The 13,721-nt window shown below is 39.2% G+C and overlaps 2 protein-coding genes across 4 annotated transcripts in view; both read left to right on the top strand.

The window, feature by feature from the left end:
* LOC101736431 (cell adhesion molecule Dscam2) overlaps positions 1-13,721 on the top strand; it is a 137,337-nt gene that overhangs the window by 109,862 nt on the left and 13,754 nt on the right. The window contains exons 19-28 of the mRNA XM_012697694.4: positions 2-141; positions 1,093-1,245; positions 2,163-2,253; positions 2,910-2,992; positions 3,255-3,383; positions 3,563-3,715; positions 4,578-4,707; positions 6,184-6,365; positions 6,932-7,111; positions 8,330-8,521. Coding sequence (XP_012553148.3) covers positions 2-141; positions 1,093-1,245; positions 2,163-2,253; positions 2,910-2,992; positions 3,255-3,383; positions 3,563-3,715; positions 4,578-4,707; positions 6,184-6,365; positions 6,932-7,111; positions 8,330-8,521 — 1,433 coding nt within the window. The remainder of the gene's footprint in view (position 1; positions 142-1,092; positions 1,246-2,162; positions 2,254-2,909; positions 2,993-3,254; positions 3,384-3,562; positions 3,716-4,577; positions 4,708-6,183; positions 6,366-6,931; positions 7,112-8,329; positions 8,522-13,721) is intronic.
* LOC119630738 (uncharacterized) lies at positions 10,370-12,899 on the top strand. Of its 3 annotated transcripts, XM_062676818.1 has the most exons (3): positions 10,370-11,731; positions 12,277-12,337; positions 12,774-12,899. In XM_062676818.1, exons 1-2 carry the CDS (start codon positions 10,370-10,372, stop codon positions 12,289-12,291), a joined length of 1,377 nt encoding a protein of 458 aa, XP_062532802.1. In that variant the 3' UTR covers positions 12,292-12,337; positions 12,774-12,899. The 3 variants fall into 3 exon arrangements, with proteins under 3 accessions (XP_062532802.1, XP_062532801.1, XP_037877095.1); XM_062676817.1 differs by having other exon boundaries at positions 10,370-12,337; XM_038021167.2 differs by lacking the exon at positions 12,774-12,899 and having other exon boundaries at positions 12,277-12,514.

The raw sequence follows: 13,721 nt of genomic DNA on the forward strand, positions 1-13,721 counted from the left end.
GAGAAGATGGCCTCATTCGCCAGACTGTAGAGCTTACTGAACTTCAACCGTTTACGGAGTACCGGGTGAGGGTTGCAGCTGGAAACCAAGTAGATTTGAGTTCTTACACGCAACCCATTCATTTCACCACGCAGCAAGAAGGTGTGTAATCAATTCCTCTCCATGCTGTTAAGACAGCTTGGGTCTGAAAGAATTACTGATCAAATAGACAATTAGATCACACACATAAATATAGTGCAACATTACTTATCTATACTAATATATGTATAAATCTACAGTGGGTTTTACGGATGTTCCATTACAACTACCGAACTGTGCATCCGATTGACTTGAAACTTGGTATCCATGTAGAAAATACATGTACCTAATGGATAGGCTACTATTTATTAGGAGTACACCAGTTTCGGGGGCGTTAATGATGAGAATCTTTGTGGGGGTGAGAAATAATGATGTTATTTTTAAATGCCCAGAGAAGAGGACCAGACCAGGGTACCCAGAGGAGGGTACAGCTAGTTTAATCAGAATAATAAATAACTGGTAACAAATCACATACGCTCCAATGAGCCCCAATTTAAGATCCTCTGTGTTATGGGCCATGTTCCTTTTAAAATAGGACTGTACTTGTTCTTAAAAATCGTTGGCTGTACATCGCTGATGATCATGACCGACTGTAACCATTCGGAGACAAAGAAAATATATAATAAGTTTGGCGTTCTGAAAATAAAGTGTGCTTTTGGGCGTAAGCTAAAAAAAGAAAACGTTTTACTGAACTTTTTTGATAAAATCACGCCCTTTCAATCATATCCTCAAATTAGCTTAATTTAGCTATCAATCTAGAAGTTCAGTGGTCTGTGATTGCGTTATTTCATATTATTACCCATCTCTGCGAAGGAAATAAATCGTGAAAATTCGTCATAAATCAGTATAGATCTTGTTTAATCTAGTTTCATTGGCCAATTCCGGTTTTTATCAGTCACGTCTTAGAATTAGATAATTTATTTTTGTATTTTAGCAGCAGAAACTGTAAATATACCATAATATGCATTTCTGATTCAAAACCCTCCTATGATGATATTCCTTTGGGTTTTATAGCGCCCTCATCAGCTCCCATGGGAGTACAAGTGCAACAGTCTGATTCTCCTGGAGAACTGATGATTCGTTGGCAGTCACCGCCCCGGGACACACATAATGGACCTTTACAGGGATATCACGTAAAGGCCGTGCCATTTATTAGCGGAGATTCAGGTAAGAATAACGATATAGTACTCACAAAATTTACTTTAGTACAGAACTTACTATATAGTATTTAGGTAAATTACGTATAAAAGGTTTGTAAAATTTATAGACCCAAAAACAGTATCAAAGGAATGATTTTTCGGAGTTCCAGACCTCCAAATAAAATGATTTCGAAGAACCTTAAGATCTTCTTAGTAATTCCTGGATGTAAGTTTCCACTACCCCAAATGTCGTCTACATTTATTTTGTGGAAACTTTTATTATATATCAGATACCCTTAATCAGTAAGACCAGCTCTTGATAATGAAACTGGATGTATGTCATATTTGTCACTTTGAAAATCAATGGTCCAGAGATTATTTGTATTTGAAATAAGAATTTTGTTTATTGGTGCTTTTAGCTACCAGAAGCACCGGTCACCGTTCTCGTCGAACCCGTCGCTTGCGACGAAGGGCTTGACGAGTAAATTAACCCACAGACACAGCCCACTGAGTTTCTCGACGGATCTTCTCAGTGGGTCGCGTTTCCGATCCGGCGGTAGATTCTGCGAAGCACTGCTCTTGCTAGGGCCAGTGTTAGTAACATTCCCGGCTTGAGTCCCGTGAGCTCACCTACACGTCAAGGTGAAACTAAAATAGCTTCGCAAGGCTATCAGCGTAAAAAGAGAAAGAAAAGGCTGTTTATTGCTTTTCAATAAGAAGGTTAGAGGAAAATAATCAAAACTGCTCTTAATAATTTTGGCTAAGGTTAAAACTAAAGCATTTTTTCGTTAAGCCGTGAAGAATTATCAACTCAACCTATAGCTAAAGATCAAATGCGTCAATTGATAACTAAAGTCAGCCTTCCTTAGGAATGTTAGGTCTTGAATGGCATGAAGATAGGTGTTAGTGATCAAAAAAATATAGAAAAATCCTGTTTAATTACAGTTCCGAATGAGGCTCAAACGAAAATAATAAAAGTAATCGCAAGAAACGGAAAACAGGAAACAGTTCTGGGTGATCTACTAAAAAATGTGAGGTACGGTTTTAATGACATTATGAAAGTGAGTTGTTTAAGTGAAGTATCTGTACTTTAAGACGCCCAGTGTGCACGTATCGAATGTTGCGATACTACAAAAGCCTTGGGGGAGATATATCAATCGCTCTTAAAAAATACGTTAAGCAGTGGTTCACGAACGATTATCATAGCTAAGAAATAAGGTAGTTTAAAAAAAAAAAAATTTTTTTTATGTATATTTTTTATTTCTTGGGTGGGTGGACCAGCTCACGGCCCACCTGATGTTGAGTGGTTACCGGAGCCCATAGATATTTACAAAGTAAATGCCGCCACCCACCTTGAGAGACATGAGTTCTAAGGTCTCCGTTTTTACAGTACAACGACTGCCCCACCATAAAAACCCAAACGCATTCCTGCTTCACGGCAGAAATAAGCAGGGCGGTAGTACCTTCCTGTGCGAACTCACATTAAGACGTCCTACCACCAGTAATTACGCAAATTATAATTCTGCGGGTTTGATTTTAATTACACGAATATTTTATTAACGAGGAAAACTGACATAAAAACTAATTTTGAAAAAATTTATGACCATAATTACGCGCCATATTTTAGTACTTATTTAGTACTAGTGTGATGCAATTTTAGGCGAGATTTTCATTAACTAGGTGCAATTTCAGGTACGGAGTTTCAGTGAGTGCTTTTAATTCAGCAGGGAACGGACCATTCTCTGTGCCAGTCTATCAAACGACTAGAGAAGGAGGTAGGTCTTCCGAAATATAATTATGAATAAATTTTATACCTAGGCAACTGATTAGAATCACCTTTTGGGATGGGTAAAGGCTGTGGCGAAACCTTTGGTTCCATCACGCGCATGCGCGGCTAAAAAAATCCAGGAGGCCATGATCCCCGCCATAAGAAAACAGATTGTATATTTTTACATTAAAATAAACATTTTTTTAATTTTATTTAGTAGAGCCGCTTTTATTTAAGCATTCTAAAAGGCTATTTTTATGAAATTTCAGCGCCAGAACAAGCTCCATCTGGTGTGGAATGCAGAGGAGTTTCATCCACGTCATTGAGAGTCAGCTGGCAACAGATAAATTCACGTGGAAGTTCTTTACTCGGCTATTTCGTGTACTACAGTACTGAAGGTAAGTTTCTCGGCTAATTGAAACTAAATTTGTTGCAAAAACCATATCATCATTCTCCTGCCCTTCTCCCAGTCATTTGGAGTCGGCGCAACATGTTTTCTCCTTCTATACTTCTCTATCATATAAAGTTTCTACAGTTACTTCTATATTTATAAGTTCTAAATTAGCTCTTATTACAGACAGTTTGTGGTCGAACACAAGCACACCGCACACGGAGTTGTATATCCAGGGATTGTTGAAATACACGAATTACTCAGTGAAAGTAGCAGGATTCTCTAATTACGGACTGGGACCATTCTCTTATCCAATCATTTGTATTACGCTACAGGATGGTAAGTAGAAAATTTTAATTGAAGATTACATTATTACGTTTGTTGCCAAAAATTTAGTAACCGGTGATAGATTAAATAAAAGTTACAATCCACTGAGCTTCTTCTTGGATGTTCTCAATGTGTCGCGATTCCGATCCGGTGCTTCTAAATCTTCATTTAGCGAAGAAATGATATTGCTAGGGTAGATGTTAGAACATTCTTACAGACTGAGTCGGGTAAGCTCTTCCACCAGTCGTAGTGAACTAGCAGATAAATATGTAATAAATAACAAAATTAAAGAAGATAGCGAGATGTGACATTTTGAGATAAAAAAATTTTTTTTTACTTTTTAATGCACAAAACAAATTACAATCATTACAGTACATATTAGCTAAATCGTACAAGTAGTACCTAGATCTAATCTGGATTGCAATCTAAATAGTATGTGCACTCAGCAAAACCATATTGATGTGCATAGCTTTGGCTATTGAAAACAAAATTGAAATTACAAATATTGATAACTAGCCATTTTTAAATAGGATATTCTTCACACATCTGACAAATTAGTAATTAATCTATCATTCGTTCATAGCAGGTCAATCATCAGTTTATTAACAGAGCCCTACCACTTGATTCCTTTCTTAATTTACGTATCTAAAAGGGAGAACCCTTGCAAAATCAAGAGCATGTTTTGCTAATGCCACTTGTCATAGCAAGTAAATAAGATAAACACAACTGTTTTGTGTACTTATGTAACATTGATTCAATAAAATCTATATAGAAACAAGTTTTGTTACAGATAAAAAAAAATGCTAAAGTTAAATCCGAAAAATATCTGTTTATTTACGGCCAGTTTTCTGCTGTTTCTTTTTGCATAACACAGTTCCCGGGCCTCCTCCATTGATTAAAGTACTGGTATCGTCATCCACATCCTTGCTCGTCAGCTGGAAGAGGCCAGAGCAACCGAATGGCGAGATCACGCATTACACTGTTCACGTTAAGCCAGTTTCTAGGTAAGTTTTTTTTTGACGTGACAACGTCTTATAATTCGATGGAGCCGGCTGCACGCATGAAAAAACATGACTCATGCGGCGTTACCTCGCTCTGAGGCGTTCCATTTAAGGCTTGAAGTGCAAGCGAGAGCGCGCAACGAGCGACAAAGAGGCACAATCGGCCTCCGCGTTCGGCAGCGTTCGACATCTGTCTCTCTCCTACTTGAGTGAGCGATGCATCCGCGCGGACAGCTGCTATATATACAATAATACATTTACATGTTTTCGTCAAGTATGAAGTTCAGTGAAAAGTGAACGTGGTGTCAATTGTCCATACAAAATATCTATCAAACAAATAAAATTCAAATTTTCTTTTGAATAATGAAACCATTCTATCAGTATTTTCTTAAGACGTTGTCACGTTCAACTATCGTCAGTAAACAGACTTTACAGACAACCGACTTTTTTATTCTCCTTGTAGACAGACGAGCATACCCACCTGATGGTGAGTGGTTACAGTCGGCCATGGTCTTCAGCAGTGCCAGGGGCAGAGCCAATCCGCCGCCTACCTTAAGTTAAATGTTGTATACAGATATAAATATTACAAAGCCACACTGATTTTATATATTTCCCGACCGAAGCTGTGTGTTTATCGTACTCAAAGGAACAATTTGTGCTTAAAAATTAGTTTCGTCTTGCTTCAGTGATGGAAACCGGATATTTAAAATACAATAGTTTTTTTTTAAAGAAATAATTATCATAAAGCTACTTCTTAATATTTTAATAATTTACCGGTGGTAAGACCTCTAGTGAGTGCACGCAGGTAGGTACCACCACCCTGCCTATTTCTGCCGTGAAGCAGTAATGCGTTTCGGTTTGAAGGGTGGGGCAGCCGTTGTAACTATGCTTGAGACCTTAGAACTTATATCTCAAGGTGGATGGCGCATTTACGTCGTAGATGTCTATGGGCTCCAGTAACCAGTTAACACCAGGTGGGCTGTGAGCTCTTCCACCCATCTAAGCAATAAAAAAAAAATAACTAATTTCAATTCAGCTTATTTCTGAGTTCTTCCGTATAAATGTTAAATTATTGAAAATATAGTATATTTAACCTTCAACCAACACAAGAATACAAACTACTTTATATTTTAATCTTATGGTTAGATCTATTAAGACCAGTTACTGTTACTAGGATTAAAATACCGAATAATAGTTTACTGTAGCGTAATACTGGAGAGGCAACAAAAGACGAGCAGTTTTTTTTTATTCCTTAGATGGGTGGACGATCTCACAGCCCACCTGGTACCTATTAAGTGGTTACTAGAGCCCATAGACATCTACGACGTAAATGCGCCACGCACCTTGAGATATAAGGTCTTAAGTATAGTTACAACGGCTGCCCCACCCTTCAAACCGAAACGCATTACTGCTTCACGGCAGAAATAGGCATATAAAAAAATAGAGCCATTGGCGTACATTTGCATCTCTACCTTTCAGTACCAACGCTCCACAGAGTTATAGGGTGGATGCGACACACGAATCCGCACTGACACGAGAGTCATCCTATTCTATAACTGGACTGATCACTGGGAGACAGTACGAGGTGTTCGTTCGTGCCCATACAACGGCAGGGGAAGGAACTCCGAGTAGGAGAGTCCATGCTGATTTATCTGCTAAAGGTTTGTTTTTTACTTGAATAAACTTTGAAGGACATTATTGAAACTAAAATTATATTCGTTTTCTTATTAATTTTTTATTGCTTAGATGGGTGGACGAGCTCACAGCCCACCTGGTGTTAAGTGGTTCTTGGAGCCCATAGACATCTACAACGTAAATGCGCCACCCAACTTGAGATATGGGTTCTAAGGTCTCAAGTATACTTACAATGACTGGCCCTCCCTTCACAGCTGAAATAGGCACTTTTACTGGTGGTAGGATGTTTTCTGAGTCCGCGCGGGTAGGTACCACCACACTGCCTGTTTCTGCCGTGAAGCAGTAATGCGTTTCGGTTTGAAGGGTGGGGCAGCCGTTGTAAGTATACTGAGTCCTTAGAACTTATATCTCAAGGTGGGTGGCGCATTTACGCTGTGAATGTCTATGGGCTCCAGTAACCACTTAACACCAGGTGGGCTGTGAGCTCGTTCACCCATCTAAGCAATAAAAAAAGGTGGTACCTACCTGTGCGGACTCACAAGAGGTCCTACCACCAGTAATTATGCAAATTTAAACGCTATGTTTTATCCAGTGGTAGCAGGAGTCTCATCACTGGGTGGCTGGGTAGCAGTAGGCGCGGGGAGCTCTGTGCTGTTGGCGTGCGCTTGTGTGGGCGTACCGGCGCCACGTACTGTGTGGTACAGACACCACCACATCATAACCCATCATCCTAGATACACGAGAAACCACGATGACAGCTTACTCATTAACAGTACGTATTTTTTCCTCTTTTAAGTTAGTTTGCAACGAGTTGAATCTGCCCTTGAAGTCGCTGATGTTTATTGGAATCGGCAACTATATAGTTAGGTATGTTAAGGACTGCACTTTTAATACGCTTTTATTAGCTTCAGACGTATGTATGTTTGCAACGGAATCTTTGAACACGATTTTGACCCCCTTCAAAACTTCGGATTAACTCGAAATTTGGCATACTTATTAAGGAACGATGACAATTTAATATTAAAAAAATAATGAAAAAGAAACGAAGTTCCTTATTATAAAAATATTAATTTTAAGTTCTATTCGAGGTATGAAGAAAATAAAACTGGAGGCTTCGCATCAACCCACAGCCATTCGGTAACGTGCGAACTTATTGTGGTACACTTCATTCACGGTTGTTTGCATAAGAGTTAGTGTATTGCGCAAACGAACGCTCTGAGATCGTGGTCAATGAATGATAAAAAAATATGTTATTTTTTGTACGTTATTACAAAGTTAAGTCGTACACTATGTTCATTACTAATTTGTACGTTATTGCAAAGTTAAGTCGTACACTGTGTGCATTAATAATAAAAATCTTACGTTACGGACGTTTTTTCCCGGTTAAGGTACCCCTCGGCATCGTCCCATAAGGAACTTTGTTCCAAAAAAAAACTAAATCATTTAACAGTATTTCATCATTTAACGGCATAAGTCACTAACCACCCAAAATCACAAAGGAGATACAGGTTGAAAATTCACATGCAAGAACAAACTGTAAAGTTACAAAAATGTCGCTTTGAAAAAGCCAAATAGCCTTAAACCTGTCGAAATAATAAAAAAAGGGTGCGTGTACTTATGTACGCGCGTAAGAAGTTATACTTTATTTTTATTAAATTATATATTTTTTTTATTAAAATTTTAATCAATTGGAAAAAAATTGATTAAACAACATCCTCAAGCACGCATTTTGGACATCCCTTTTCTTGACATCGTATAAATTCGGTATTTCTCGGTACGGTTCGGAAAGTTCACCTGCCGCTATACTCAGACTCGCCAAGTTACGTCGGTCGTATTGCAATGAGCGATTTAGTGGGCAACTTCATTCTGCTAATTTTGTGTCACGGTGCGCGCGGATCGTAAAATTTCCGTCTTATAAATTTTTCGTAACGAGCCAAAAGAAGTATAACTTCAATAAGTGGCTTACGGTGTATAAAACTATCTTTTTCAGATATCGACCAAACTCTAAGTGGCAACTACACATGCCTAGCGAAAAATCTATACGGCTCTGATTCCGTTTCGTATGAAGTGACAGTACTACCGACGCCAGAGCCTCCGACCTTAAGGATTACAGCGCATAAGGATTCTCTACAATTACAATGGGATCCTCCTAGAAAAATAGCGGGAAAAGCGCAGAAAATCAGTAAGTTACGCGTATTGCTGGGACAAGCCTCTCTCTCTTTCTCTCAACAAGTTTCTCTCTTTAATCTCGGGCCGTTCGGATTGTCGATAATCCCATTCTCACGGATCGTTTGGAGCCTCTGGGTCTGCGGAGGGACTTCGGTTCCCTCTGTATTCTGTACCGTATGTTCTACGGGGAGTGCTCTGAGGAATTGTTCGAGATGATACCGGCATCTCGTTTTTACCATCGCACCGCCCGCCACCGGAGTAGAGTTCATCCATACTACCTGGAGCCACTGCGGTCATCCACAGTGCGTTTCCAGAGGTCTTTTTTGCCACGTACCATCCGGCTATGGAATGAGCTCCCCTCCACGGTGTTTCCCGAGCGCTATGACATGTCCTTCTTCAAACGAGGCTTGTGGAGAGTATTAAGCGGTAGGCAGCGGCTTGGCTCTGCCCCTGGCATTGCTGAAGTCCATGGGCGACGGTAACCACTCACCATCAGGTGGGCCGTATGCTCGTCTGCCTACAAGAGCAATAAAAAAAAAAAAAAAATTATCTTCTTATTAAGGCACCGGAATTACTTGTAGGTTAGTGACTTTATATAAAAAAATGTTCAAGAGTATCCTCTATGTTAATAGTGAGATAAGTAGTGTTATTGTTTAAGTAATTTGTGAGTAAAATTATTTCCATAGATTATAAGTTAGATTGATTTTCGTTATCGTGTTTTTTTGTTGTATAGTGGTAAGGATCATTGTTCACGACGTTCAGGGCGAGAGAGGGGACGGGGGAAGGCAGCGGGAGGAAGATGCGCCCTCGGCCTAGGATTCGTGTCGGTCGACCAGCAGCGTGACACGCGTCAACACATTTGTTAATAATATAATGTATTTTAAAAGTAAATAAATAAAACTATCATAATTCTGTCATGCGCGGTTTCTTCTTCACCATCGTCATGAACAGAAAATGGTGACCCCGACGTGATCGTGAATTGAAGACGAAACCTTCTGAGAGGACGGATCGGACGTGATGTGACGTAAAGGCGAAAAGAAAAATAGCCCATTAATGTTGGTTGTTGGATTGCTCGTACCTGACGACTGCACAGCTGTTGGATTGTCATATCTACTGCTGCATTGAGCTCGTTCAAGGAAGTAGCCAATTTTCAATTATATTTTCTTTAATTATAGGAATTTTGCCTCATTTTGTCGCAGAACGCTTGCTTGTGTAATTCAAATATACCCACATTGTTATTGTTTATCGACGCAATATGCGATCGTAATCAATAAGTAATTAATTTAATTTACTAATAATTTAATGTAATTAATTTGCTATTTTAATGATATATTTTGCATAATTTTCGTAAGTTTTTCTTGATGCTTTGCTGATTGCTACCGGGGAATGAAATTGTATCTACCCGCACACACGCAAACATTTTTTGCTACGAATCTTCGCACTATGTGTCATTAACTGTTATTTTTTTGTAAAATATTTTTTCGTATGCTAATTGTTGGAATAAGTTACGGCTTTTTATTCAATAGCTTTTTTGCACTATTTGTGATTTATGTATAAAATATATAGGTTCATGATTGTATACACAGCTATTTCATTAGTTTTTTGCCGACTATTCCAGCTATCCGAGTCGCCAAGGAAGCCCCTGGATCCCAACCAAAGTAACTGCGCGTATATTAATCGAAGTGGAACAAAGAGAGCGTAAGACGGGATCAGTGACGGACTGGACTGAGCGACTTGGCTGCCGCTGTAGAACACTTACAGCGGCCTTTATGGTTTGGTTTCTTAATTTAACATTTATTAACTTCGTTTCTGGTAATTGTTTTTGATTTATTATTCGCCCATTTTATTGCAACTTTAAATTATGGCGGAATTGAAATCATTAATTCAGGAACGCGGTACGATTAGGGGAAGAGTAACTGCCTTTCATAAGTATATGAAAATTACAGAAGCAATTGATTCTAAAGCTATGCATAAGGTTCAGCTTAATGAGCTTCAATTTAAACTAGAAAGATTTCAAAACCTATTGACCGTTTTTGATGAAGTTCAACGAAAAATTGAATTATTGAGCGAGGATACTCTAGAACAAGAAAGGCAATTACAAGAAAGGGAAACAATGGAAAATAATTTTTGTTCCTTAATCGTACAAGCGCAGAATATTATTGAGAGCTGTATAGACGCTCAAAAACTGAATGAAACTAATCGTAACGATGGTTCTTTAAATTCATTTGAATCCAAATCTAAATCTCTTAATATTAAGTTGCCAACAATAAATTTGCCTAGTTTTGACGGCAATTATTTGAAGTGGTTGGAATTTCGAGATACTTTTCGTTCTATGGTAAACGAAAATGAGTCAATTCCGAAAATAAATAAATTTCATTATTTACGGTCCGTGTTGGAAGGTAGTGCCGCGGTAGTGATAAAATCAATTGAGTTTTCGTCGGAAAATTATGACGTAGCATGGGACCTACTTTGCCAACGATATGACAATACAAGACTTCTTGTTAACAATCATTTAAGGGCATTGTTTTCATTTCAACCTATTGCTAGGGAGTCCCATCAGTCACTGCGTTATATGATTGATTATTTCACAAAACACTTGCGAGCTCTAGGTACCCTAAAGGAACCTACTTCCTTCTGGGACACTTTGATCATTTTTATGATGACAACAAAACTAGATGGCGCCACAAGTCGCAAATGGGAGGAGCACAGGAATTGTTTGACTGAGCCGCCTTCTCTTGAATCTTTTTGTGAATTTTTACGTAATCGTGCTGATGTTTTGGAAACTGTACACTTTTGTAAAACTGAACAACCAAAGACAGATAAACACGTTCAAAGTAAAGAACCAAAATATACCAAAGCTTTTGTTGCTGCAAATTCATCGTCGAAATCGTGTGTTATTTGTTCAAAAAATCATTTTCTTTACGAGTGCGATAAATTTAAAAGTAAGAATGTAGATGCAAGGTTGAGCCTAGTTAATAAGCATAAATTGTGTTCTAATTGTTTTAAATCTGGTCATCGTCCCTCTCGTTGCTTCAGGAAAGGCTGCCGGATATGTAATGCGAAACACAACTCGTTATTACATAAACAATTGCAAGAGAATGGTACTGTGAACATAGACAACAATATACCTAGCCCATCTTCGTCTTCTCAAGGCGGTAGTGCCAATGAACAGGTGTCGCTGTCTGCGATGATGCCTGGTCAAGTGTTGCTTTGTACCGCTCAGGTGAGAATAGTTGATCCGAACAGTAATAAAACTTACCTCGTAAAGGCTCTTCTCGACAACGGAAGCCAGGCGTCTTTCGTCACGGAAGAACTACAAAGAAAGATTAACTTACCTATTTCTCATCAAAATCCGATGAAAGTATTGGGAATTAATAACGCAGTCTGTGCTGCATCACAAGTTTGTAACATAAAAATGCAATCACGGGTCAATTCTTTTCACATGATGGTATCTTGTCTGGTCATACCACATATAACAAATAGCTTACCTAACGTGGAAATAGACACGTCTACGTTGAACTTACCTGCAAACATTGAGTTGGCTGATCCAAGCTTTTTTAATCCCTCTGATATTCATATATTGTTAGGGGCAGATGTATTCTGGGAGATCGTTCATGGTCATCAGATTAAGCTTGGGCGAAATAAGCCTACTCTCCAAGAATCACGATTAGGTTGGTTGATATCTGGGCCAACTGGTGTAGGTTCTGGTTCAGGAGTTCATAACAAAATTTGTAATTTCTCCCGAAATATAAATGAATCTCTTTCTAGGTTTTGGGAGATTGAGGAATTACCCCCTCTTAACAGGCAGAAGTTCTCAAAGGTTGACGAGGTATGTGAATCTCATTTTTTACAAAATACAAAGCGTACTGAGGAATGTCGATTCTCAGTACTGATGCCTTTGAGTGAGTCGCCTGATAGAGCTCTGGGTGATTCTTTCAATACTGCTAAATGTAGATTTTTTAGTTTAGAGAAAAAACTCGACAAGTTTCCGATTTTGAAAGAAAAATATAAAGCTTTTATTCATGAGTATGAACGGTTGGGCCATTTATCACCAATCGAGAGTCCTCCTTTCGGGTATTATTTACCTCATCACCCTGTGACACGTGATCAAAGCGAAACTACACCTATGCGCGTCGTGTTCGATGGCTCATGTAAAACCACGAGCGGTAAGTCATTCAATGACATACAGCTAGTAGGGCCGGTAGTACAGGACGATTTGTTTTCGATTTTGTCACGTTTTCGTTATAATGCATTTGTTGTCACAGGGGACATAGAAAAAATGTACCGACAAATCGAGGTCGATGAGTCGCAGCGCCATCTGCAATTGATTCTCTGGAGGGATAAATCTACTCAGACAAATAATAATTGCGTACAGTGTACCAAAATAAAAGGCAAAAATATACAACCGATTATGTCTAACTTACCTGATCCTCGTGTCAACCCAGCTGCTCCGTTTGAGACTTGTGGCACCGATTTTGCAGGTCCCTTCCTTATATTGAATCGCAAAGGCCGTGGCGCAGGAACAAGCAAATGCTACTTGTGTCTCTTTGTTTGCTTTTGCACCAAAGCTCTGCACCTAGAGGTCGTGAGTGAACTAAGCACTAATGCATTCATGCTCTGCTTACGTCGGTTCATCTCTAGGCGCGGTAAACCACGCACACAATGGCAAAAATTATGTTGGGGCGAATAATGAATTGAAAAGAATGCTTAAAGCCGCTAATGAGTCCGTTACTGATTTCGGGTTATGTGAGGGCATAGAGTTTAAATTCAATCCAGCCTACGCTCCCAACTTTGGTGGTATCTGGGAGGCTGGCGTTAAAGCCGCAAAGTTTCATCTAAAACGTGTAGCAGGAAATAACGGTTTGACCTTTGAGGAATTAACAACGTTGTTCTCTCAAATTGAGGCAATATTAAATTCCCGTCCCCTGACACCTATGACAGCGGACCCCTCTGATATTACACCTTTAACACCTGGGCACTTCCTTATCGGGCGTCCATTATCGTCGTTACCGGCTCCAACTACGACCAGGATATCGATCAACCGATACCAGCAGTTAGAACGTATGAGACAAACGTTCTGGACACGGTGGTCACGTGAGTTCCTGTGTGAGCTTCAGCAGCGTGTAAAATGGCAGAAGAATGGCGAGCGGAACGTAAAAATTGGAGACATGGTAGTCGTCAAGGATGATCAACTTCCACCAATGAAATGGATC

Source organism: Bombyx mori, chromosome 28 (genome assembly GCF_030269925.1).
Source record: "Bombyx mori chromosome 28, ASM3026992v2".
Lineage (NCBI taxonomy): Eukaryota > Metazoa > Arthropoda > Insecta > Lepidoptera > Bombycidae > Bombyx > Bombyx mori.